The sequence below is a fragment of the Triturus cristatus genome, chromosome 9 (assembly GCF_964204655.1).
Source record: "Triturus cristatus chromosome 9, aTriCri1.1, whole genome shotgun sequence".
Taxonomy (NCBI): Eukaryota; Metazoa; Chordata; class Amphibia; order Caudata; family Salamandridae; genus Triturus; species Triturus cristatus.
The window spans coordinates 317,738,433-317,764,986 of record NC_140592.1 but is presented as its reverse complement, the minus strand read 5'-3'; the positions used below and the strand labels follow the sequence as shown (position 1 = coordinate 317,764,986).

The 26,554-nt window shown below is 42.6% G+C and overlaps 1 protein-coding gene across 1 annotated transcript in view; it reads right to left on the bottom strand.

Annotated features, from left to right (window-relative positions):
• Positions 1 to 26,554, bottom strand: part of BSN (bassoon presynaptic cytomatrix protein) — an 841,563-nt gene that overhangs the window by 246,753 nt on the left and 568,256 nt on the right. Inside the window, exon 4 of the mRNA XM_085625028.1 lies at positions 10,475 to 11,044. Within this exon, the coding sequence (XP_085481154.1) occupies positions 10,475 to 11,044 (570 nt within the window). The remainder of the gene's footprint in view (positions 1 to 10,474; positions 11,045 to 26,554) is intronic.

Sequence of the window (26,554 nt, the reverse complement as noted above, 5' to 3'; positions counted from 1 at the left end):
CTACCCTCCATAAGGCTGATACTCTGGTCGATAAAAGAGTTTGCCTTAATGATAAAATCGTCCATTGGACCTAGGAGGTTACCCACCCCTCCCGTGACCTTTTTTTTCCTGCCTCTTGTTAACACCATTGTAACAGTGGGATAGATGGCTTGCCGATGAATATATAAGGAGCAGGTGTGCGAACCCCGGGGAAGTCCAGCAAGACGGGACAAATGAAGGGGGGGTGGCCGGGTCCCGGCCTCCACCGTCCTCGAACGGCCTCAAACGGCCCGCCCTTTGCCCGGGCTTAGCCCCGGGCGCTCCCCCGCGCGCTCCCGCGCAGCGGGGAGGGATATCAAAGATATAATTAGTGTGACGTGCAGGGGGCGGGGCTGACAAGGAGAGCGGGCCAGGTGTTTTCAATCGGCCAGGCAGGGACTCCTGGGACACGGAGTCCCTGCTGAAACGCTCGCTGCCCTGCCCAGTACCCCAGAGCACCACAAGCCTCACGGACACAGCACAGTTCTCCCAAAGGTAATACTGGTGAAGCGGGACCCGCAAAGCGGGTCCGGCGAACAGTTAAAATCAAAGGCAGGTCACCAGTAGTCAGAGGGCAAAGAACAGCAGCAGGGCTTCCTCTTCAGCAAGGCGTCCCAGTGAGGAAAGGCAGGCAGACTCTTTTTCACAAACCGTGTGCAGGGGGTAGGGCTGACAAGGAGAGCGGGCCAGGTGTTTTCAATCGGCCAGGCAGGGACTCCTGGGACACGGAGTCCCTGCTGAAACGCTCGCAGCCCTGCCCAGTACCCCAGAGCACCACAAGCCTCACGGACACAGCGCAGTTCTCCCAAAGGTAATACTGGTGAAGCGGGACCCGCGAAGCGGGTCCAGCGAACAGTTAAAATCAAAGGCAGGTCACCAGTAGTCAGAGGGCAAAGAACAGCAGCAGGGCTTCCTCTTCAGCAAGGCGTCCCAGTGAGGAAAGGCAGGCAGACTCCTTTTCACAAACCGTGTGCAGGGGGAGGGGCTGACAAGGAGAGCGGGCCAGGTGTTTTCAATCGGCCAGGCAGGGACTCCTGGGACACGGAGTCCCTGCTGAAACGCTCGCAGCCCTGCCCAGTACCCCAGAGCACCACAAGCCTCACGGACACAGCGCAGTTCTCCCAAAGGTAATACTGGTGAAGCGGGACCCGCGAAGCGGGTCCGGCGAACAGTTAAAATCAAAGGCAGGTCACCAGTAGTCAGAGGGCAAAGAACAGCAGCAGGGCTTCCTCTTCAGCAAGGCGTCCCAGTGAGGAAAGGCAGGCAGACTCTTTTTCACAAACCGTGTGCAGGGGGCGGGGCTGACAAGGAGAGCGGGCCAGGTGTTTTCAATCGGCCAGGCAGGGACTCCTGGGACACGGAGTCCCTGCTGAAACGCTCGCAGCCCTGCCCAGTACCCCAGAGCACCACAAGCCTCACGGACACAGCGCAGTTCTCCCAAAGGTAATACTGGTGAAGCGGGACCCGCGAAGCGGGTTCGGCGAACAGTTAAAATCAAAGGCAGGTCACCAGTAGTCAGAGGGCAAAGAACAGCAGCAGGGCTTCCTCTTCAGCAAGGCGTCCCAGTGAGGAAAGGCAGGCAGACTCCTTTTCACAAACCGTGTGCAGTGGGCGGGGCTGACAAGGAGAGCGGGCCAGGTGTTTTCAATCAGCCAGGCAGGGACTCCTGGGACACGGAGTCCCTGCTGAAACGCTCGCAGCCCTGCCCAGTACCCCAGAGCACCACAAGCCTCACGGACACAGCGCAGTTCTCCCAAAGGTAATACTGGTGAAGCGGGACCCGCGAAGCGGGTCCGGCGAACAGTTAAAATCAAAGGCAGGTCACCAGTAGTCAGAGGGCAAAGAACAGCAGCAGGGCTTCCTCTTCAGCAAGGCGTCCCCACAGAGTTTATTTTAAGGTTGGCTGGGCTGGTGTTGGTTGGTTGCTGAATGAGTTTTTTTTTAGCAGAATTTTATATAGCCGAACTTGACCCGAATCCAATCAGGTATCAGAGTGCTTTACATAGCACCAGTTACGTTACATGAGGACACACATTCATTTTTTTATTTTTCGTTAGGCACAGGGAGATTAAGTGATTTGCCCAGAATCACAGGAGGTTTAGTGTTGTTACCGAGACTCGAACCTAGTTCCCCCAGGTCCGAGATCGAGCGCCCTAACCGTTAGGCCAACTCCTCTCCCCGTGTTGAAGCCTTCTGGAGAAAGGCTTTGCGTTGGTCGAGAACCAGTGGTCGTACTGGGAAGAATCTGAGGGGCACAACATGCCAATACTTTTCAAATATAGGCAAAACAGTTTTCCTACTTTTTCTGAAAAGACAACCGTCCCAGGACGGTAATTCCGATAGTTTAAATGCTTCAGGTGAAGTGTCACACAGAGAGTTTCCTGTGCTGTTAAAACAAAGGCAGGCAGACATTTAAACAAGAAACAAGCCTTCTTGCGAGGGTGCCTGCTTGCTGAAAGAAATATAACAGTACGCAACTGGTCAATCTGCAAATGTGAAAGGTGCCTGGAAGCCGGTATTGGCTTTAATTGATGGAATCACTTAAAGCTTCCTGTAATACACAGATTTAGTGTTTTTGAGAGGTATTGCAAGAGAGGTACCACCTGAGCTGTGTGCTTTTGAAAGACAATTATAAAAAAAATTGCACAACATTTTACGATCTGGAAATTACTAAAATCTATATTTTTGAAGCACTTTTTTGTACAGCCTATCTATACTGTGTGTAATGCAAGTTTCAAATAATGACTTACATATTCACAGTGCTTTCTATTTCAGAGTGGGACCTCATACCCCTAAACATACACAAGTCACCTTCTCCACTGCACCAACCAGGATTCATTTCCCACTGATTAACTTAGCTTGCATTTATGTTTCAGTTAAGCTGTGCGCTATTTTATATGTAGTTACCTAAAGGTGAAAGACCGAAAAAAGCTACAGAATATTTATTTTTTTAGTCACGCCTTTGACCCCATTCCCACTCTCATTTACCCGCCACTGTGCGTACCATCACAGTTCCCATACTTTTTTTTAATGCACTTCGACCGTTGTTGAGAACACACTATGTGCAGGCACCTAACACCGAAACCACAATTCCCAGGAATTCTTGAACTCACACACTGCTTGGAGATGTCAGCAGCCATCTTGGAGATGGCGTTCTTGGTGGGAAATTATGCTAAATTTTGCTGCAGCCAGTTCCTTAAGCTTGGATTCCTGTTTTCATCTGGGGAACTCAGCACTCATGACTGATTACTAGATGACAACTTAGAATCAGGGAAGTATTTCTGAAATCAAGTCGTGGTGGAAGAACAACTTCAAACAGCTTTTAACATTAGATTTAATAAGTATAGATCTAACAGCAAATATTTTACAACAACTCTGGGTTACTTCTCGTGAAGGAAAGGGAAGCATAACTGCAAAAATAACTTCAGAAGTTTCTTACATGTGATTAAGTGCATGGTACATGAATTGTCCATTAAGTGACATATATATATATATATGTACCTAGGTGGATGAAAGCATCCCGTAATACTAAGGAATGTTAATTGCTTTAGAGCTGCACAGTGGTGCCCGTTAGAAACTAACTCTATCATCTCCATAGACGGAAAATTCATGAAGTAGATGCTAGTTGCATTAACAATAGCGTCTCTATTCTTCACCACTGACAAAATCTTGTTAGTGCATTATATAGAAATATGCCTATATCTACTGTTGGTGCTCTACGCTCCACTGTAATGACAGATTATTAAAGCTAAATTATTTGGCTTTGGATATTCATCTTGACCCAATGCTTAATTTGAGTCGGTGGTTTCCGCTGCTCTGCACTTACACTTAATTGCTGCACTGGCACTTAATTGCCTGAACCTGCACGTATGGCAGCTGCCACATGGTGGCGCTGTTTGTGTAATTTAAAGATGAGCAGAAAAACAGTTCTATATTAATTCAATATACATTACAAACGACTAATACCTGCCACCCAAGCCATTCTTGAAGCTTTGGGGGCCTCAAACAGTCTGAATTGGCACACCTGTAGAAGTGTGATGGTTAGCAGTTGTGTGTGTACAGTGGCAATGTGTGGTGCAAACTGCGGTGACCTCCTGAAGAGGGCCCTAGGCAATTAGTTTTTTGTTTTTTTACAAATTGAGCACTGCCTTGACCTGCAGAGTGATAAGTCAGCGAGGTCCGGTGTCTCTGTTTTCCCTCTTATCCCATTCTCCCTTTCCTGTTTTCACTTTCAATCTTACTTTGTGGATTGATGGTAGATGCAGCAAAGACAGAGGAATGCATCACTCCTAGTGGACCCAAAGTACACGGTTAGTTCTTTCTGATAGATATTTCTGGACAGTTAGCTCGCAAACATTTTTTTCATCAATAAATAATTAATGAAATAAAAAATATATATATAAGTAATACTGTATAATACCATTTGTTTGTCAGTAGTTAGAAGTAAAGAAAATAATTATGTACTTACAAATGTAGAATTTTGAGATAAACACATTTTGCTTTGTTAAAAAAAAACACATTCATATCAGATTTGTAGTTATGCGCATGTGGCCTGTTTACAGTGCATTGATGTCTATGTGCTCTAAGTAAGGTGGATGGGACATCTGCTCCTTTTTGGTGAATGCCCTCCATCTGCTAAACTCGTAATGTTTTCCGCAAGGTGCACAGAGTACATTTGAATGTTCAGGAGAGTATATTTGAATGCAAATACAGAGAGGCGATCAAGTGGAGATCATTCCTGTTTCAACCAGCCAAGGGCTGAAGGAAAAACAAAGCATCTTTTTTTCCTGTACTGACTATATTTATTTAATTTTACCTCTTGGTTGTCTCTCGAAATCCCCCCCCACCGCTCTTACCTGCAGCGGCCGCGGCTGGTACTGACCACTTCTAAATTCAGACAGGGCTACATATCAAATCCAACAATCCAAAAGCAAAACACAGTAGAGAAGGATAATGCGCTACCAAAAGTAATGACAGGGAATGCCATGAAGGTGTTCATAGAAGTAGGTAATGTTTTCATGCACATACATTCTATGAACATTTGTTTTACGTTTTATTTTACTAAGTATACTGTAAATTCCCAGAATCTTAGATGACAGGGAATGCTTTTGTTTCAGCTTCTGTGAGTCCAGTTCTATTTTCGTACCATTTTAATTTAATAAGTGCACTGTTACCTGTGGAAAAATAGAAGGTGGTTTCTTCTATTCTTTAAAAATTATAATAACTATAAGATCATGAATAAAGGAAAGTTTTAATAACTGCCTCAGTCACTGGATTGGGAAATCAGAGTCTTAACCACTGCCTTTTAATTTAGGAATCATAAACCTCAGGTCATGGGTCAACATCTCAAAAACGTAATCATGGGGTAATTTACTGTAATGAAACTATAAATTAAAAACATACTTCAATTAATGACAAAAGATGACTAAATCTGAAAAAATAATTGCTATTTAAAAAAAATATAAATAACAGTTAAATGAGGTAAAAGCGGTATGGTTATGGGTGCTAATTGCTACAGATGGAATAGGAAGATCAGTTGCTCACAATAAATATGTTTTATTATGCTGCATTCAGTTAACTCACTACATTATTTATATATCTGTTCATCAATTAATCATGCCTTAGTATTGATGCGGCCAATATAGGACTGTATGCCCACTCAAGATGGAAAGGTTGAGTTATCCTTATCTAACATGGTAGATTTAACCTGACAACATCTCCTGGAATTTGAACTTGGTTGTCATTTTCGAGGGTACATGGATGCCAGTATGGTGAATGAATCTTTTCTGTTTGTTTTGGTTCTCCTTCACCTTCAATTTTTTTTAAACGTTTTGTACCTAAGCCTGTTTTGAACTTGTTTGGAACGCTTGGCTGTTCACATACCAAGGTATGTTGGTTTGCTGAAGCAGTACATTAAAGTTGGTATTTATAAACTGTGAACACAAGGATTGGGACTTAGGTGTTTGTTTGTTTCCTTTTCATAATGAATTTACCTGGACTGGATAATAGACCCTTGTGAAGCAATTGTTTCCTATGAACTTTTAACTCCTTAGATTCAGTATATCCTTTTATGTATGAGTATTTGATTTATGTGCGCACATTTAGCAATAATATTGATCTCACATATTATTATTCAGTTCAACACTATTTGACGACAAAGGGCAAGTTTTAGATATCGCAGTACGTTATTTACTTTATCAATGCAGTAAATATTCTATTGTTCTGACAGAGTAAGTGTACTTCAAATTTAGAAATTTCACCCAACAGACATTTATTAACATGTAATGTGGTTCCTGTCAATGTATTGACATTTTGATGGATGGCTCAATCAACATGATGGTACCATGTGTCAAACTTTTAAAATGTTTTTGCATTTTCAAAAACAAAATTCCAAAGCAGAATTTTGTTTTTTGATATACAAAAATGAATAACACTCACACCAATGTGAGTTACCTCCAATTGTATGGTGATCATTTTGCAATTTTCTCTGCTCCTTAGCACCAGGTTTTACCCAGCTGTGATGGATAGTGAGAAATGGACATTTGACCATCTACTCTAAATTGGAGTAGTCTCCATGGCTGACATACTTAAGGTCTGCCCTTCTGTAAATCAGGGGCGTAGACTTTCAGTTTGGTGAAAAGGGTATTCTATCATCTTTGTGATGGAGTACCCCCCCCCCCCCCAGCCAAACTCTAAATCAGCCTGAAAGCTATTTAATGAAAAGGTATAAATGTTTAGAAAGATTCTATATAATAATTCTATACAGTTCTAGGACAAATTAAGCATCACCAAGTCGGGCTTCTCAGTGGAGTACCCGGAACGAACACTCCACTGAGAAGCCTGACTTGGTGACGCTTATTTCGTCCAAGAACTGTATAGCGGGGGACTAGCATCGGTATCCGATCGGGTTTCAACCGTTAACCCTGGATGCAATTCCTTTTATCTGTGTTATCACCTCGGATTGGAAATAACTGAAATTGCGGTTGCCTGACAAATTATCCCCAGTAACGGACCACGCACATTCGTATTCAAGTTGTTCCTGCTCAACTATTTCCCATTATATCCACATGATATAATATCACCCAGTACTCCTCCCTACCACCAGGATATAATTAGGAGATAATTATGTGCTGATAATGCCCCAGAAACGCTGTCCTGAAGAGACCCCGTCTCAAGAGAGGGTCGAAACGTCGTCGACACTAACAAAAGGGAGAGCCTGAACAATACATTATCCATTGTGTATAGCTCGTCCTTTTGATTTCTACCAATAACCTGTTCTCCCGCTTCTTTTTTCACTTAGTATTCACCACGTTAGGTTATGGTCACTTTACTGGGGCTCAGAAATCACTTTGATGAGCTTGTAGTGTAAATACTTCGAATTCTTAACGTATAAGGAACTACGTTTGTGGTAATGACTGCGACTTCAGAATAAATCCTACTCACTTCGGCTGAAGTGAGCACTACTTTGAGAACTTTTGCTTTGGGCTTTTTTAGAGAATTTCTTCTAAGATATTGTAAAATATATATTCTTCTGGTAATTTTGCTGTGACCGAATGAGTGGGGTCAGATTTTGATTGCTTATGTTTTAGATTAATCTGAGCAAGTTATATTAGCTTGCATATACTGAATTGTTTTGATAAATGAGTTCCTTGTGAACATAGTGTTTTTGCTCCACTCTCTACTGATGGCAAGATGCAAAAGTGCAACAATTGGAGTTATTGAGGGCACAAATAGGAGAAGAGAGAGACACACACATGCCACTTAACCGTAACTTCAGATCGTCAGAAGAATAGACAGGCTAAGAAAGTAATCGGGTCTAGATGGTAAAAGAACATGTAACAGTAAGGAAAGTATATGAATGAAGTATCCAAACAAATAGACAATAATTCTATGTGCTTATACTTGCAGGCTGAGCTGTAATGAGCCCCATGACTCAGGCTTACATAGCCCCGCTGTCCATGCTGCACCAGACCTGTGCTTCCTAACATGGAAATGACAATACTGGTGGGTTAATGGGCTAATTCTTGCTCTCAGTTTCCACAACTGGCCTTCCAAAGTTTCCAATACATCTTTTAGCCAGGTCTCCTATTACATTCCAAGGAATATGGGAAATATATTCTTCCCATATTCACCTTGATTTTCGTAACATTCCTACCATTGTTTCATGGTCTGCCCCCATGTGGTCGACCTGACTCAGTGCTCTGCGTCTATGGGCCCCATGTACATACGTTTTTCTCGGTTGCAAATGACCCGATTCACAGAACCGGCTGTTTGCGACCAGTAAAAAGCCTTTTTCTATGTACCAAACCCTATTTTGCAGTTCGGTAACCTATTACCGAATCGCTAAATAGGTTAGAGATTCAGTATTAGGAAGTTGCGTGTTAAGGTAGTCCCTTCCTAATAACGACTTGCAGTGGTATTATTAAAAGTTTTGCGACCAAACTGGATTGCAAAATATTAGCTTTTTCATTTGCAAACAGGAAGGGGGCCCTAAGAGACCCCTTCCCCTTTGTGAATGTATGCGAAAACGTTATGGACCACTGAGTACTCTTAAAAAGAAAAGAAAACTTTTCATTTTTCTTTTTGAAACACACTCCATTTTCCTTTAAGGAAAACGGGCTGCATTTGCAATAGAAAACTTTGCTTTATTTTTAATAAGCCATCATCCCTGTGTTTTTAGCGATTCCCAAAGGGTGACAAATTGTGACCCACCTCATGAATTTTAATGAGGTAGGTCAATTGCAACCCATTGGGAATCACAAACAGTGTAAAACACACTGTTGTACATAGCTGTTTGCGATTTCCTAATAGCGAATCACAAAAATTAGCAAATAAGAAATTGCAGATATAAATGTTAGTACATGTGGCCCTATGTTCTGTAATAGTAGAGATACTCAGAATGTTAGGTGCCAAGGTCTTACTGTCCTCTCTACATTGCGACAAGATAAGACGTCTGGCCTTGTCATAAAAATGTCCGGGTCTGTCAGTGATCTTTGAATGGAAGCAGGAGAAGGTTACCATGGCGTACAATAGCAAACTTCATGGATGGGAGGCATAACATATTCCTGTGATCTGTCCATGCAGTGAATTCATGAATTGCTCTCTTGAGATAGTGTCGCCAATGTGCGAAAGAGTATTTAATGGCCAGTAGTTCTCTCTCATAATTAGTGTCAACAATTAAACTAGTCTTACCATTAACCATGAAGAGAAGTCCAGTGTTGATGTTGCCTTCCAGAATCCGCTGCTAGACAACACTAGACTGATGCATCTTCCTCCACTAGTATTCTCTTGTTCTGACCGCAAATACAAGGCACAAGCCATATTAGATTCCCTCATGTCTACGGAATTTGTTCGATAATTAGTTGACTAGACACTGAAGAGCAAATCATGAAGATCCCTACAGTGTTTCACGTTGCCTTACACAAACCACTGCTAAGCGACACTAGATTGGTTCTTCCTCCTCCTCCGGTATTCTCTTGTTTGGAGCCTTACTAAGGGGTACAATTAATATTAGATTCCCTCATGTCTATGGAAACTTTATGCTATTTGGTCGACAGTAAAGAATATAGTCCTGAGACGTGAGACTGTAGCCAATATAAACTTTCCCTGCCTAGTGAAGAGATTGCATATTGTCCAACCAGGTAAGCTAAGTCCTGGAGTGGGACTTGCAGAGGGGGTGGGGGGGATTGTGGGATACTGCTAGAGAATCAAAAGTTAGCTCTGTGAACATCACTATAGTTACAAGTAAAAATGGGATGGTTAAGGAAGCCAATCACTTCAGATGGAATAAGAAGAACAGTTGCTCATAGTAATTACGTTTTAGTCTGTTACACTTTCTTAAGTCGAAACACTCTTTAGATATCTATTTGGCACTAAACAATTATTGACACATTATTTGATATATAACGCTATTTCCACTCAGGGTGTGTACCGTACAGAGACAGGAAAGGTTGGATACACTCATACAACATGGTAAATGGAATCTCATGACATTTCTCGTGACATGAATGGGATTTGAACTTGGTAGCTATTTTCGTGTATAATATAATTTATAAATATAAATGTTGTCATTTATGTTCTACAATCGGAGGTCGTGAGCAATTTCCTAACTGGTCTAAGCAGACATCTGTTATTTTAGATAGTGTTTCACTTTCTCTTTCCCATTCTTCTTTCTCCCCCGGGGCTCTCTGGTGTTCACAATATAGAAAGCATCGAGGGCAAGGTGGGAGAGACAGAGAAGTGTCTGATTCTTGACGTTCCTGTGAATCAGGCGATTTGTGACATTTACCGATGCATTTTGGGAACCCAACCTAAAAGGAGTGGTTTGCTAGGCTTTCTTATCTGTGGCAAATATCTCACAAAGGTAGAATCACACCACACATTGTCATTGTAACCACTGGACTAGAAATGCTGAGATAGGATACAACTTTTATGATACAACATGATAAAAACATACCTCCTTGTCCTTCACCTTGTAAATCTCCGGCGCTGTTTTGCTTTCCTTAATTGTTGTCTCCTTTTTAGTTCCAGAGCTTTTTCCTTTTGGCATTAAAGATTTGGACAACTTTGGAGACTCCGCAAGTGATTTTGACTGCAGTGTATTATCCACATCTGTTGGTTGTTTACTATGCGTGCTGACTGGTGTCTGAGTTGTAGTCTGTTCAGAAGCCCTGAGATTGTCTGATTGCAAATTGTTCCTGGCTTGTGATGACTCCAGCTGATGACTTGTTATCGGTGTCTGAGGGAGCACTCTGTGCTGCTGCTGCTGCTGCGGCAAGCTAGTTCCACCAGGCTGATGCCGTGGTGAGCCCGTGTGAGGTTTTCCGGGTTGGTGCTGGGTTGAGCCAGTGGATGTTGTCACAGGTTGATGACGAGGTGATCCTGTGGGAGTTCCGCTGGCGGGGTGCCTTGTTGGTCCTGTCGGCTGCTGTTTTAGATTAGGCACAGAAACAGATGGAGGGGCATCTCCCAGACTTCCCTCTAGCAACCTCTGAGTTTGGCAGTTCAAACACAGCCATTCATTTTTCTGCAAAATAAAGAAGAGACACAAGTCTTGTTAACATCATAGAATCTAGTCTCCCATTGTCCCTGTTAATCGTTTTACATTTCCCTAAGTTTATGGTGAAACATACATGTTAAGCACAACTCAATAAAATAATTTCATGCTAGAAGGGTAACCTCCGCTGTCTAACACAGTGATATTTGATGGTCGTAGGCTCAACTCATAGGATGGTAAGGTTTCCATACTTTTAATTTACTTGATTATGGTCCCAATGTAGAGTGCCATTCACAAAATATAATTTCCCAAATTGATAATGGACGTTTTGCGAATGGAACACTATTTTGCAAACGGACCTATGTACAAATACGTAAATACACAAAATACCAAATAGTAGTGTGTAACAAATCAACCTTCCTCATTAATATTCATGGTGATGCCATCCCAGTTAGTCAGCAGGCCACCATGTCTGTGATCGTATTTAAATAAAAAAAAGTTTTCTTTTTAAATGCAGTCCTATTTTTTTTTATTTAACAAATTGTGTTGACTTTTTTCTTATTCTAGCTTCTTACCTCAACATACATGTAATACATCATGCCTGTCATGTAGAAAGAGTCTCGATAAACAAATTAGGTCCTAATTACGATGTCGGGTGACACCGTTTCGGTGGGGGAACAGACTGACCATAGGTTGGCGGTTCCGAACACCACATTATGATGCGACCGCACATGGTGCAGTCGCAAACTCCCATTTCTCTTGGTGCAGGGATTTACAGGGGGGACCCATAGGAACCCCTTCGGTCCCCAACCATAGGCCGCAGGGAGAAGGGGACCCTGCTAGGGGCCACCAAAGTCACTTTTCGACAGGCTTTCCATGCCAGAAAACCCAATATGGAAAGCCTGTCCGAATTTGACATCATAATCCCGACAGCGGAAATACCGCCCGTAGGGATTATGTTGCAGAATCCGGGAGCCCGTCGGAAGCCAGCTGGACTGACCTGTTGGTTCCCCTACATTGTAATTAGGCAGTTGGAAATCAAACCAGGGATGTCGGTCGGAGGATTTCCGACTGACATCCTAATGAGGCCCTTAATGTGATATGTGGGCAAAACGATCCTTCAAGTCAACAGCATTAGTTAGTTAACAAATGACAAATAATAGTATTAATTTAACATTTTGGATGCATGAAAAATTCTACATCATGGCATTACTATAATGAAAAGATAAGTCTAAAACAACAGCAAGCTTTTTCATATATCATATGCAGTATTAAGGAGGACAAGTCTTGGTCAAAGAGAAAGATGCAGTAGTCGTTAGTGTTGGCACCACCAGTCATGGAGCTCACCTAGAGCTTGAATTACAAAGTAGATTCTGTGTTACAATATCACTTGCAACAGTGATGTGCTAGCACAGCCTGTTCTATTTATGGTGGTGTAGTGTGCTTGAAGCAGTCTTAGAAGTAGAAACTCTACTCCTCCCACAAGGTAGCAATAGGATGTCCCCTTGCCTCTTCCCACTGCAGAGATACAGATTCCGCATCGGCCAATCTGACCACCCTAGCATGCCAGTGGGCTATGCTGGATAGGGGTTGAGGATTTTCATCTCATTGTGACTGAGTGCCTAGCTATAAGGAAGGCGAAGTCCAAGAATCGGATTACCGTCCTACCAGATTTAGGACGCTTGTTTAGTCACAGCATACAGCACACTAAATTGTTTAACTCTCAGCGGGTAGTGGTAGACATGAGAAGGGTGCATACTGCTTCTCAGAATGTCCTGGCGATTTGGCAGTCCCACAACATGTGTATCGTATCTGTATTCGGATTATGGCAGGTGGGCAGTCAGAAGAAGCAGTAGCGTAAATTTTCCAGTGCCACGCTGGGGTTAAATAAACTTCATGGAGTATGTTATGCCGAATGTACACATATCTGGTTTTGCGAGAAGTTTTATGTGGGTGTGCAAGTGATTTTTATCCATTTCCACTGTGTAAGGTGGCAGCCGGCATCTGCTTCCCACTTACTTCAGAGGTCAGCCAAGGGGGCCATTGACCAATTTGGGAAAGGCCTAAAAAACAGTCTTCGACCAATCTCAATTGTGAATAGTGCTTGGAGCAATGTTAAATGCAGTTCTATTATGTTTTTAAAGTTTGTTCGAGAGTTGGCAGTGGTCACCTGGACTAATGCCTCCTAGCCAACAATGTTTTTTCACATTCACAAATAGTAAGGGTTCTCGAGGGATCCCCTTCACTTTTGTGAATATATCATCGCCTAAACTTGGGATTTGATAGCTTTCCAATGTTTTGCGATAGGATTACAGTTGCAAAAATGGATACATTCTTTAACAAATCGATATCTGAAAGGGACGCCCCTTCCAATCAGCGATTCGTAATAGGTTTCTAAACTCATTGTGCTATTTATTACCCTGACACCAAACCGTAATATGGGTTTAATAATTAACAAATAGCTAATATGCAGTTGTAATCCTGTGATTTTGCATATCGCAGGCTTTGTGACCGCAAAATTGCTTTGTACATCATGCCCTATATATACTACTTACTCTGAAACTGAAACATTACCCGAACTGGTACTGGGCAATACCTAACCAAAACCTATGTTATAATTCTAATAAACTCTGAAAACAAAAAAGTATACTATAGAAGAATACAGAGTCTCATTCAAACAGGTATGTAATAAGTAAAATTACTGATCCTAGTAAATCAAGATATATACACACAAGCAATAACATATTATATACACTTGATCGCCTGATCGTCATGCCGTTGCTAAACATAGATGGGGAAGATTTGTTGGCTCTTATGTTTCAGGATAGGTAATGCAGAAACGATGCTGATCTTGTGAAATATAAGAAAAGCAATTCCATCAAATTACAAATTATTCAGAAATTAAACAGGAGAGTCTTGCTTTCCAATAATATCTTTCACTTGGGAGGGGGGTGGGGGTGTCTTGTCAATCTTGGCAGCAAAAAAGTGTCCCCCACTAAAGCTTTATGGAATAAAATATCAGACTTGGTCCAGGAGGTGTGTGGAGATCCTGGGATTGAGATAGAAATGGGCTTATTACCAGGCAACTGCTACTCAACATTTTCAGAATAATGTTGTATGCCTAGTGCTTTACCCAAAGAAGTGCATCCCTCTGAAGACTGACATAACTATTGTGGGGCTAGAGGGTTTTAATTGTAAAGGAAAGTTGCCTTCCAATTATGCTGTTTTTAATGTGACTGAGTGGCGGCTAATAATAAATAATCCTTTTTTGGCATCCTTCACTCCTTAGTAAATACAAATACGGTTGTGATAAATAAGTGCGGTATGGATTAGTATCCATACTGCACTTATTATTACCACAACCATATTTTGTATTTAGTAAGGAGTGAAGGAGGCCAAAAAAAGGATTATTTATTATACAATCTATCGTTTCTACAGGAGATCTCCACGTGCTTGAGGGCATTCATCCCTGCTCGTTTCCAAAGTAAACTCTTAGGCGCAGCTAAAGCACAGCGTCTACTTAAAAACAAGCAGTAGCAAAGCCAACAGGTCTGGGCTTAAGACATAGAAATACAATGTCACCACATGAAAGCCAGACACATGTAAAACACAAAAGCGCATCTATATTAAAGGCTCCCTTGCCTTCATACCAGTCCTATTTTAGCTTCTATCGGAAACGAAGGTCAGATGGCTAGTGAGCCTTCATTACAGTCCTTTTATCGTTTCTATAACATACAATGAGACAATGGATTGTAATGAAGGTTTTCTTACTACCCAAGCTTCATTTCACATAGAAGCAGAAACAGGACAGCCAAACTCCAACAATAGGGAATTGTCTGCCTGAAGATATCAGGTTGCAAGAAAACCTTCACAGGTACCTTTTCAGGTATGGAAATTTACATAATTTTATCTGTGATTTAATTCCTGTACACTTATATCGTTCTTTTGGTTTCTTTAAGGAACACATTTAACAAAATAATACTGAATCTAGAGGAACAAGCAGCAAAAACTAAAAATTGTGATTATCTATAGAAAGACATATTGAATCCACCTTTTCAGTTCTATCCCAGTGTCTCAGGTAGTTATTGACGTGTGCATCGGACACCCTCAGTTACTTGTTGACGTGTGCCTCGCAGATCCTTGTCTCGGACCAGACAGTCAAGAATGCATGTCATATTTAATTATTCCCAGCGTGACAGCAAGGTTCATTTTGGCAAATTTGCTCCTGCAGCAGAAGCACTTTCGTCTGAAAGTGCTGCAGGTCGTCGGCCACCATGTCATTGTGGCCAGTTGGCATTTGTTATGCACAGAAAATCCCTACAGCTGGGATTTAATTCTGCAAAACAAAATTTCAATGGCCCTGACACACGGGGACTGTTCTCCCTCCACTTGAGAGCCACCAAACGTATTTTCCTTCAAGGGATTGACATGTTTTTATGGTGGTCCACAGAAAGAGATGTATGGATATGGACCACAAGACCAGTCCCAAATGAGGTAACATTTTCGACGCATTTACCCAGCCGACCGATAGGCAGGCAGTTTGTAGAGTTCAGTAACGAGTGGGCATTGGTGTCATCAATAGACTTTCACATTGTGCCCTCTTCAGATAATGACATATTGGAAAAACAATCAAGAGGAAATGGGCAAGGGAAATCCAGTAGAGAAGCTCAAATGAGAGGCTTGCAGAGGCCTTGCCACAGACTGGTCACCACAATCTTTATAAACTCCTTTATGACACTTAATTCAGGCAGATGCCCTTTGCCTTCTATCTGCTGTTGAATATTGCAGGAGCCTGATGCCCTTCTAGGAGAAGAGAAGAAAGGGAATACAGATAAGAGCAAAAGAGAAGAAATTGAGCTGGCACATCGCATATTGATTCGGAGACGGTGTGGAAAAAAAGTCAAATAAAGAAAAGCACGCAATAACAATGCCATAGGGAGGTGGAACCGCATAAATTAATAGGGAAAACATCCAACAGATAGAAAAAAGCTGGAGCTGCTTGCTGCTAGCTACTGTGCACAGATTTTAAATAACGGACTTAAGAAGAAAAGGAAATCTCAACAACCTGGCTCTTGCCTAACACACTTAAATATAACAATAATGACATTTTTCATTATTTGTAAACCTGATGCTTATGCCTGTCCAGAGGGGTGCGGTGCAAAAGCAGCAAAGAAGGTGTGAGACCTAGACAAATAAGATAAAAAAAGGTTGAGAGGGGGCTGCATTGGAACCCCACTCAATAACTAAGAATAGTCAGCAGATAACTGGAACTGCTTCACAGCTACTTTACAGGAAAGCTTGGACACACAATTTAAATAGGAGATCTAATAAACAACTTACAGCCAGAGAGTGATGAGATCCATAGTATGGACATTTCTCTTTCAATACAAACATTTGTTCTCAAGAATGGGCCATTGGGGATGGGTCATTAGTTGGCTGTAGCTAATGGATGAAGAGTCTTTTTTTCATCAGCAATCTGATGAAGGGGGAGTGGTTGATATGCAAGATGGCTGCTGACATTCTCTAACGCTTCCACGTTGGCGTCTGATATCCTTTGAAAACCTGATACTAGCGAGGATGAACAAACTGGCTGGTGACAAAATAGAGTCCAGAATGTTAGCAGCGTTGTGGGCCTGAACCTGGCACAATGATTCTGCACAGCAATAGGAGATCAGACCTATGAAGTCTTGCCGGTGTCGAGAAAAGATGGCGGCCACCCAGGACCAGCACCCCGGTGCCCGCATGAAAAAGAAGAGCAGGGATGCCCCAAGCAGTGACGACCAGTGATTCCAGAGTGAACCCTGAGGGGCAGAAGATAGGAGCCGGGGCCATGGAAGATCTCATGCTGCCAGGCTGTTGCTGAAAGGCTGGCTGCGTCCAGAGGGAGACAGGCAGGTGCGGGTTGCCCAGGATGTGGGGTCTGTGCCAACGGAGGGCCTTAAGGGAAGCTGAGGATTTGGTGAGGCTGCTGGGGCTCTGAAGTGAGATGGTGAGCAGCGGGTGCATGACATAGAGACCTGTCACCCTCATGGTCCCCTATTTGTTTCTGTGCAGCGGCTGAAGGGGCAAAAGCTATTGATCTCCAATATCCAGAGAGGTGCGCAGCATTGTGAGAGGTGATAGAGCACCCTTTGGGACAAATCCTCACGAGGCAATGACTATGGACCCCCTACCATTGCTCTACTCTCTCCTTTGATAAGCCTTAGCCTCTGCTGATTTGAGGCATATTCATGGAAGAGAAACTCGACATATGTAGAAGTGGATTGAGGTTGACTGTGAGCCTGGCCTGGCCTTCCCCCCCAGAGGAGGAACTAAGGCATCTTGTGGTGCACTGGGGACAGGGATGGGCATGATGCCCTCAACACAATAAGAATTTTGACCTCGACCAGGAAGGTTGCATCGATCTATCAAATTTGGAATGGGCCCTGCAGGTGTTTCATTGCTGGACTATGTGATGCCTTCCTTTTACTGGTCTCCTAAACTGGGTGAAGTTATCAAGGAGCTACATACTCTTGTCTGATGGATAGTTAACTCTGCAAAGCAATCAGAGTGCGAATGGTAGATAGGGCAACTCGAACAAAGAGTGGCTCAAAGTACTATGGATGATGATAAAAAAACTCTTGGAACAGCTCAGGAAAACACACAGAAACTCATGGCCATGGGTAGAATGGCCTGGAAAGTTTCAAGATAGAGATATGGAATATGACTGGCAACGGGTTTGTACTCTATCCAAAAGAGACCAAGCAGTGAATATCATCCTTGCACTCCAAAATGAAGACGGCCAAACAGTTACAGGCTCTCTGGGAATTATACTGTAAACAACTACCACTGCCCTTCCAAATAATGCACCTAATTGTGAGTGATTTAAGTTTTGGAGACTGACAGAGGAAGAGTGTAGAGAGTTAGATTAACCATTCTTGCTGGAAGATGTCCAAAGGGTAATAGTGGGATATCCTCAGGCAAAACACCTGGCCCAAATGGCCTGACAGTTGAGCCAACTAAACAATTCCCCTCTTTACTGTCCCCACACTTGTTAGAACTGTTTGAGGACACTGGACATACAGCATCACTGCTGAGGGACCTACATAGGGCAACAATTGTCACCATTCCTACATCTAATAAACCACTGGTGGATTGTGCGTCACATCAACCCGTTAGCCAAAATTCTAGCCACTAGGTTGGCCAAAGTGATTTGAAATTGAGTGCACGAGAAACAAAATAGGTTTATGCCTCGCTGAAGCACTAGACACAGCCTGAGTCGGTTATAAATGGCGTTGACCAGAATTTCTTTTATGGATGATCTGGCTGCAGTATTACTGAAGGCCTTCGACACAGTCCACTGGCCTTTTCTACTTGCATTACTTCAAGACATTAATATTGGGCAAAAGTTCTTGAGATAGGTGCAGGCTCTATATGAGGCTGTGACCATGTAACTAAGAGTTAATTGAGTCTTGTATACATTGTTTCCCATAGAATGAGGAACCTGACATGGGTGTCCCTCTTTCCACCCTTTTCAACCTAGCCATCAGCATCGTTACAGCGACTAGTTAACATTTTTGAGGTATACGTGATGTAAATTTGAGCAAATAAACTTATATCCAGCTTACTGGTCCAATGCTGCAGTTTCCTGCCTACACACTGGTGCACGTGTTAGTGGATTGATTTCAATACCTGGTGCTCAAGATTACGAGCGATAATAAATTGGGGTGAGATCTATATATATATATATAGCAGAACTACACCTTTGTTCTCCCACATGCTTTCTTCGCAGGATTCAAGGCTCTAGTGACAAAATTCCTGTAGGGGGAAACAGCCCAGAGTCTCGGAAATGCACTATGTTAACTTACGGTGGGGGCTAAGGGTGCCAGACCTCAGGCATTATATTTGGGCGGCCCAGTTGGTCCCGATTGCAGACTGGCTTTTTGGATATAGACTGGATCTTGTTATTAGCGTGGAGTTGGAGGCTTTAGATGAAGTTGTATCCAGCATCTTTTGTATAGTGAGTCTTCTTTGATTACGCTACCACCTATTACTAGAATCCCAGCTCTCTGTTGGTAGGACGCTCTAAAACACCACTCTGGACAGGTACTTAGCTAAAGCATGTGACACAGCTGCCTGGGTTTGAAGTGTGGGATCTTAGAGGGATGTCCACCATGGGGGGCATCTGGGAACAAGACCATATCAAGTCTTTTGAGCAGCTCAGCATATAGTTTGAACTGCACAGGTTGCAATTCTACTGATCTCTGCAATTAAGAGTTGCCCTATCAGAATACAGAAAGGAACTTAGTGAGATCTTTGATTATAACCCACTGGAGGTTAAACTAGTGATGGAACCCTTAGTGCGAAAGGAAATATTGTGACATTATAGATCCTCAATACCGAATACCCCTGACATGCTACTAGCAACACAAAGTGCCTGGGAGAGAGATGTGGGAGATTTGGGAGACCACGACTGGCAGGCGGTCAAAATGGCATTTACGGTGTTTGTGGTGCCCTCAAACCTGGGAACGGTCAAATGTACTTATTTTCATGGTACTTATCTTAGCTCAGAAGGAATTTGGAAGATGTGTAGTGTGAATAGCACACTTTGTGTTTCATCTAAAGGAGTTAGAGGAACCTTGTACCACGTCATCTGAGAATGTCTCTTTATCCAGAGATATTGGCAGAGAATGTATGATTTTCCCTGGCAGAATGTACATGCACAGGGCCTAGTCATTGACCCAAGGTAGCGCTTTGGGGACTATGGAAGGTTGCGTGAACACGAGGGCACAGAGTGCTGGCAAAACGAGAACCTTCCTAAGAGATTGGTGTGGAAGAATGGATTAATACACAGCTGCTGAATGGATAATATATAAATGGAGGGGTTGCGAGGCCAGATATCAGAAAATATGGGGGGAATCTCTGTTCAATCAGTCCATTAAGTAATTGATAATATGATTCAACCTGTAAGGGGTTACTGTGGGTCTAAAAAGATGAAATGAGAAATGGCTCTGACTTGAGACTGTGTTACCTGTTGTACTTGCTTTAGAAGTGAAAAAATCTAGGTAAAAGAATATATGTATATATATATATATATATATATATGTATATATATATATATATATACGAACAACTCCCACTCCCAACGAAAGAGAGCACATACACGAGGGCTGCAGGTTTAAGGCTTCCTTATTGATTCAGACCTTCCTCGACCCAGAAAACAGGAAAGACACATTTCGGCTGCCCCAGAAGCCTTTGTCAATCTGGTTAGCGCAGTTTTTTTTCAGTTCATTTAAAACGTCTCAATCATAGACATAGATAAAATACAGCATGTTTTAAAAGAAAATTATTACTAATATAGTGAAACACAAACTGTGTATCACATCAATGTAGTGGACTTACTGTAACTCCCAAATTAATTGTAATTTTGGGCATAATACACTAATATGATTTTACTGGCAATATATGGGTAGTCCAACAGATAAATGTGTTCGCTTTCCACAGGTAATTGTAGATCATCTTATTACATATTCTTGCTGTTTTTTAAAACCAAACAGCGAAAACCTCCTCACAGTAAACACTTAGTTTTACAGGTGCTGTATCTTTTGGAGCATTTGGGAGACTGCATTTGATAAATGCAATATCAGCTGAATCATTTGGTTGCGCTCAGATTCTAGCCTTCTACTTTAAGGGACCGAACCAACTGATTATATATATACATAAATCATTGGAGAAGCCACCAGGTAGGCCTATAATTTCTACATGCGATGGGCCAATGGAAAACATGTCTATATACATTGACTCTTTTCTACAACAACATGTGAAATCGCTCAGATCATATGTACAAGATACAAGTGACTTTATTCGTAAAATTGAAAATATCAGGTGGCAGGAGGATTATTGCCTTATTGCCTTGGATGTCACAGCAATATCTACTTGTATACGTAATCATGATGGAATTAGAGCTGTTGAATATTTTTTGGCTAATCGACCTATCAAATTTGCCAAGCACAATCAGATGTTATTAGACCTTTTAACATTCTGTCTGGAAAACAATCTATCTTTGTACAACAGCCAAATTTACCAACAGATACAAGGCGTGGGAATGGGGGCCAGCTTCTCCCCTAGCTACGCTTGTCTTCTCATGGGATGGTGGAAGGAGCTGGTCCTCATGAAACAGTATGCACACACCTTTGGAAACAATATTGTAACATGGTTGCGATTTATTGATGATCTTTTGTTATCTGGAAGGGGCCAATGCAATGTGCACATGATTTTGTTTCCAAGATTAACACAAACAACCTCAATCTAAAGTTTACATGAGATATAAGTTGTGAAACCATCACATTCTTAGACACCAAGGTATATATCACCCCTATGGGTCTAGCTACAACCCTATTTAGAAAACCCACAGAGGGTAATTCGGTATTGCATGCGACAAGTGCCCACCCTCCTCACTTGATATCCCTATGGGGAAATGTTGAGAGTTAAGAGAATTTGTAGTGAGCAGATTGATATGCAAGAAAAACAAGAACAATGCAGGAATATATTTTTGCAACGTGTGTACAACAACTGTGTCATTGAAGCAGCAATCTCTACATCTAGATCCAGAGCAAGGCATGACTTATTGCAATATAACTCCAAGTCTAACACAACAATGAAAGACACAACCAGGGAATCCGCTAGACTTATCCAAGGATATAGCAGACTGGAAGGACAGATCAGAGCTATAATAAGGCGTAATTAGCCAATATTAATGGGAGATCCTGTTATAGGTGGAGCCTACCTAAAAGACCATCTATATCATTTAGAAAAGCAGTGTCAATGGGCAATACATTGTCGAAGAATAACCCGGAAGATGTGGAACCCAATATGTGGTTGGCCCCTAGAACAGGTTTCTACAAATGCTCTAATTGTAAGGCATGCCAACATGGTGTCAATACCAAATATTATCAAACGGCTTTTAGTCCTAAGCAATATACCATGTCTAAATATCTGTCTTGCAAAACAGAATTCGCTGTCTATGCACTGACATGTAGTTGTAATCTAACATACATAGGTAGTACCAAACTACCAGTACATAAAAGAATTTTGCAACACATGCGTGCTATTACAAACAAAGATCCTAGTTACCCAGTAGCGAGGCACTTCAAGGAACAACATCAGAGTAAATATTATGTGTTAGACACAGTGACTTCTAACAAAAGTGGAGGCAACAGAAAAAGCAGACTTTGGCGACTAGAAACTAGATATATACTGGAGATCAATACCAAGCAACCCAAGGGTCTAAATATCTGTGAAGATTTACACACTTATTTATGATAGAACATTTGCTATATGTGCACAACATGATCCATGATATTTTTAGTTGGATATTTTTTGTTGCATATGTATTTATTCATCTATTCATTGATCTATTTTTAGTTTTTTAATGGATGGATGCTGATGTTATTTTCCATCATATATGTCAGTATAGGGTTGTTGCACATGGTACCACTACACAAGTAAATCTAGTTACATATTTGGTACTTTCGAAATGGTTTTATCTGATGATACACATGCATGATACACATGCATACTAATAGTGACCTTGTTGAGACTAATATATACAATGGGAGATTTTTAGTTAATTTATTGATATTTTAGGTTGGAATGATTTTATAACATTTGAATTTTATATATCATTTTGTGGGAATCAACCTATTGTTCTGTCCTTAAATTGATTACAGGTCTTTTATTCTTTTCTTCGTAAATATACTGACCCATCACTTGATATACATGATATTTGAGTATTCTTCAGACAATTAACAACTATCATACCTACAATATAAGTCATATATAGACTACATATATTGTCCAAACTTTCTTTGCACATATATATCTTTTTAGCACTATTTTTTGCACATTTGCACTTTTACAAATATACATAAAAAAATATAGGAAAAAGTAAAAAATTGTTGTATATACGGGTCTCGGATTTTAGGATGAGGAAGGGGGGCATCTTTCTTTCATGCACCAAGTCACTTTAGATTCAGCAATAAGTAATGTTGGGTTACAAATTTTGAATAACAGAAATGCATTTATTAAGTAGGGATCAAGTTGTATTTAAACTGTGATATACCCTTGGGCCATTACTATTGTGTATAATTTTATGCAAATAGAATTCAATAATGGCAATCTTTTATGTATTTTACGGCAATTCAAATTGTATTTTACATCGATTTGATTTCTGTTTATTACTACAAATTGTTAAACATCTGTACACATTATTTCAAGCATTTTAGCATTTACGCTTTAACTATTGTGCAACTGTATAATGTGTAGTTTGTTTTCTATGTTTACATATTGTTGACCTTTGCACTTTATAAGGAGGTATGCTGCCCATGCGCTGTTATGTGATCAAGGCCGGTGCTTCCGGCCGAAACGCGTCATGGCGACATGGTGATTAGACAATAAACATCACTAAAGACGAATTTGGGTCTGCTCTTGCTTTCTGCGATCACACAGAGGATTAAAGGAAAGCGTCATTGATATATATATATATATAGATATATATATATATTCACTGAAAAAAACAAAGGTTACAGAGACGTCATAGTCAGCAAATAGATTTAAAAAAAACCTTAGCAACTCACTAAAAAAAACAAAGGTTACAGGGACACGTTATAGTTAGGGTCAGATTTCACTCGTACAAAACCAAATTCAGCCATTAGAGTTAGCTGAGCTAACTATAATTCGTGCCCCACAATGCACTGCTTATTACCTGATGACATCTCAAATGATATCACTGATGACATCATCCACAGACTCTCAGACGCATCCACTCACACCCCCATATAACCTCTCATACTCCCACTCCAGCTTCCACACTACCATTCTTAAACCCATTCACACACCCATACCCGGCGTGTTTGCAGAGTGGTGGAGAACGGGGGTGTGGCAACAGCAGTGCACCAGAAGGAGTGTTTGCCGTGTGGTGGACAAAAGGGGTGGGGCTTCAAGCCAGTTACCTCTTTTTTTTTTCCTATTTTTAGGAAGGCCCTCCCAGGCCGATTTCGGCCCAGGGACCCCATCCCCCAGGACCCACCCTTTCATTTAGTTATTTTGACTAAAGTAAGAGGGGTGCGTGGGCCCCCTTCCCTGGGCCATTTTCGGCCCTGGGCACCGCATCCCCGGGGCCTGCCGCTTTTTAAAAATTGAATTGTTTATTTTTTTTAAAGGGAGGGGGGAGGATCACACCCATGCAGGACAGACCGTTTGATGCTCACACAATCAGGATATAGACCATTTCTAGACCTCTGGCTATCATGTTTTCTATTTCTTTACTTTGCCTTTCTCCTTACCTTATTCAGGATGTTACGTATTTTCCATTATTCCTCACCCTCCAATTGATGTAGGTGGCTGCTTTTGGTTAACCTATGTATTTAAAAATGTATAAAAGATTTAAACCATAAAAGGGAGGGGGCCCCCCTCCTGATGCCAGGCCTTTTCTTTAATAAAAATAAATATATATTTAAAGGGAGAGGGGCATCCCCCGGGGCCTGGCCACTTGGTTGGAGACTGCGGGGGAAGCTTGATGGCCCCAGCAGTCCCGGCCGGCTCCCTGCCTCCTGCAGGAGCCGGCACCGGGAGCTGCTCACATGCATCTCCCTATGTGTAAAACCAAAGTGTGCTCCCCTATGAGCACGCGAGATCAAAACGGACCCCCCTTCATCGTTGTCTTTTTGTGCCCTGGGAAGGTGAAGGTCCCTGGGCTTCGGGGGCCCAGACGAGCCCCCCCTGCATGCCTAAAGTAAAGTGCCCCGGGGAGGTGGTGGGGGCCTGCGCAGTAGGGCCTCCCCTGCATTTCTTTGGGAAAAGAATATGTGTCCCCCAGGGAGGTGGTGGTCCTTGGGGCTGCGGGGGCGCGCAGCCCCTCGCATTATTTCTTATTGAAGCCCCTGGGAGGTGGCGGTCCCCAGGGCTGCGGGAAAGGCCCTATGTCTTCCTCCACATTATTTTGTAATGTCATCTCTGCCCTGGGTAGGTGGCAGTCCCCAGGGCAGCGGGGGAACTGCGAAGCTCCCTGCATATAATCATATGACTGCCCCGGGGAGGTGGCGGTCCCCGGGGCTTCGAACAGCCCCGTGCAACACCCTCCAATATTTTAATAATGCCCCCGGGACCTGGACCACCGGGGGTCTAAATTAAATTAAGCACGGGAGCCTGCGCTTCATTTTCTTTTAGTTTTCTTGAGTCCCAGGAGTTCAGGGTGTTTCTATCCTGCCCCCTTTTCTTTTTTTAAAATCTTTTTTCTTGTGACTCGGTTCAATTGAGTCACAAGATGGCTGCCAACATGTCCTCGTTTGAAGTGTTGCCAACCAATCAGATCTCAGGCACAAGATTGGGAGGTTTGCAGATCCTTTGCATCCCTAGATATACAACTGGAATTGTTTTTAAATATCTCTGTAACTACTGAACGGATTTACACCATTTAACAAAAAAGGTTGCTTTCTAGATCAAGAGTTATGTTTCGGCCAAATTTGGTGTAATCCATTCAGCAGTTCAGGCGGTAGCCATGTCTAAAGTTTCTATGGAAATTAACATCGAGAAGAAGCGTTTGGGACCTCACCTTTTCCTCAGCCCCCGCTTGACGGATCACCCCAAACTTTTCAATACAGCAGCTGAAGTGAGCGTCATACTAGTTTTGATTATTTCGCAAAGATTTGTCATATGTGCCAAAGTTACTGGCAAATTAAAAAAACGCTCTTCCTATGGAAACTATATCCTAACCGTAACTTATAGAAATGAGCATCAAACTAGTTTTGATTATTTCGTAAAGATTCGTCAAACAACGCAAAAGTTATTGGCAAATAAAAAATGCTCTTCCATTTGCCAATAACTTGTGCGTTGTTTTGGAGATACCGCCCCCTGTCCCACCACTCTGCAAACGAGCCTCCTGGCGCACTACTAATTGGGGGCCAAGACCCCCTCCTGTTACCACCACTAAGGCCCACACAGGAGATTGCTGAGAGCTCGTCGGAGGCCCCTGCCCCTATCTCAACCACTCTGCAAACTCACCTCATGGTGCACTACTAGTTTGGGGATGAAGTCCCCTTGGCTGCTGAGGGCCTTGGGGGCCAAGAACCCCTCCTTTACCACCAGTAAGCCCCACACAGCAGGACTGCCGAGAGCTCGTCGAAGGCCCCGCCCTCCTTTTCATCCACTCTGCAAATGTGCCTCCTGCGCACTACTGGTTGATGGATGAAGCCCCCTTGGCTGCTGATGGCCCTTTAGGGCCAAGAACCCCTCCTGTTACCACCAGTAAGTCCCACACAGCTGGATTGCTAAGAGCTTGTCTGAGGCCCAGCCCACTTTCTCAACCACTCTGTAAATGCACCTCCTGGTGCACTACTGGTTGGGGGATGAAGTCCCCTTGGCTGCTAAGGGTCCTTGGAGCCAAGAACCCCTCCTGTTACTACCCGTAAGTCCCACACAGCGGCATTGCTGAGAGCTCGTCAGAGGTTCCACGCCCTTTCTCAACCACTCTACAAACACTCCTCCTGGTACACTACTGGCTGG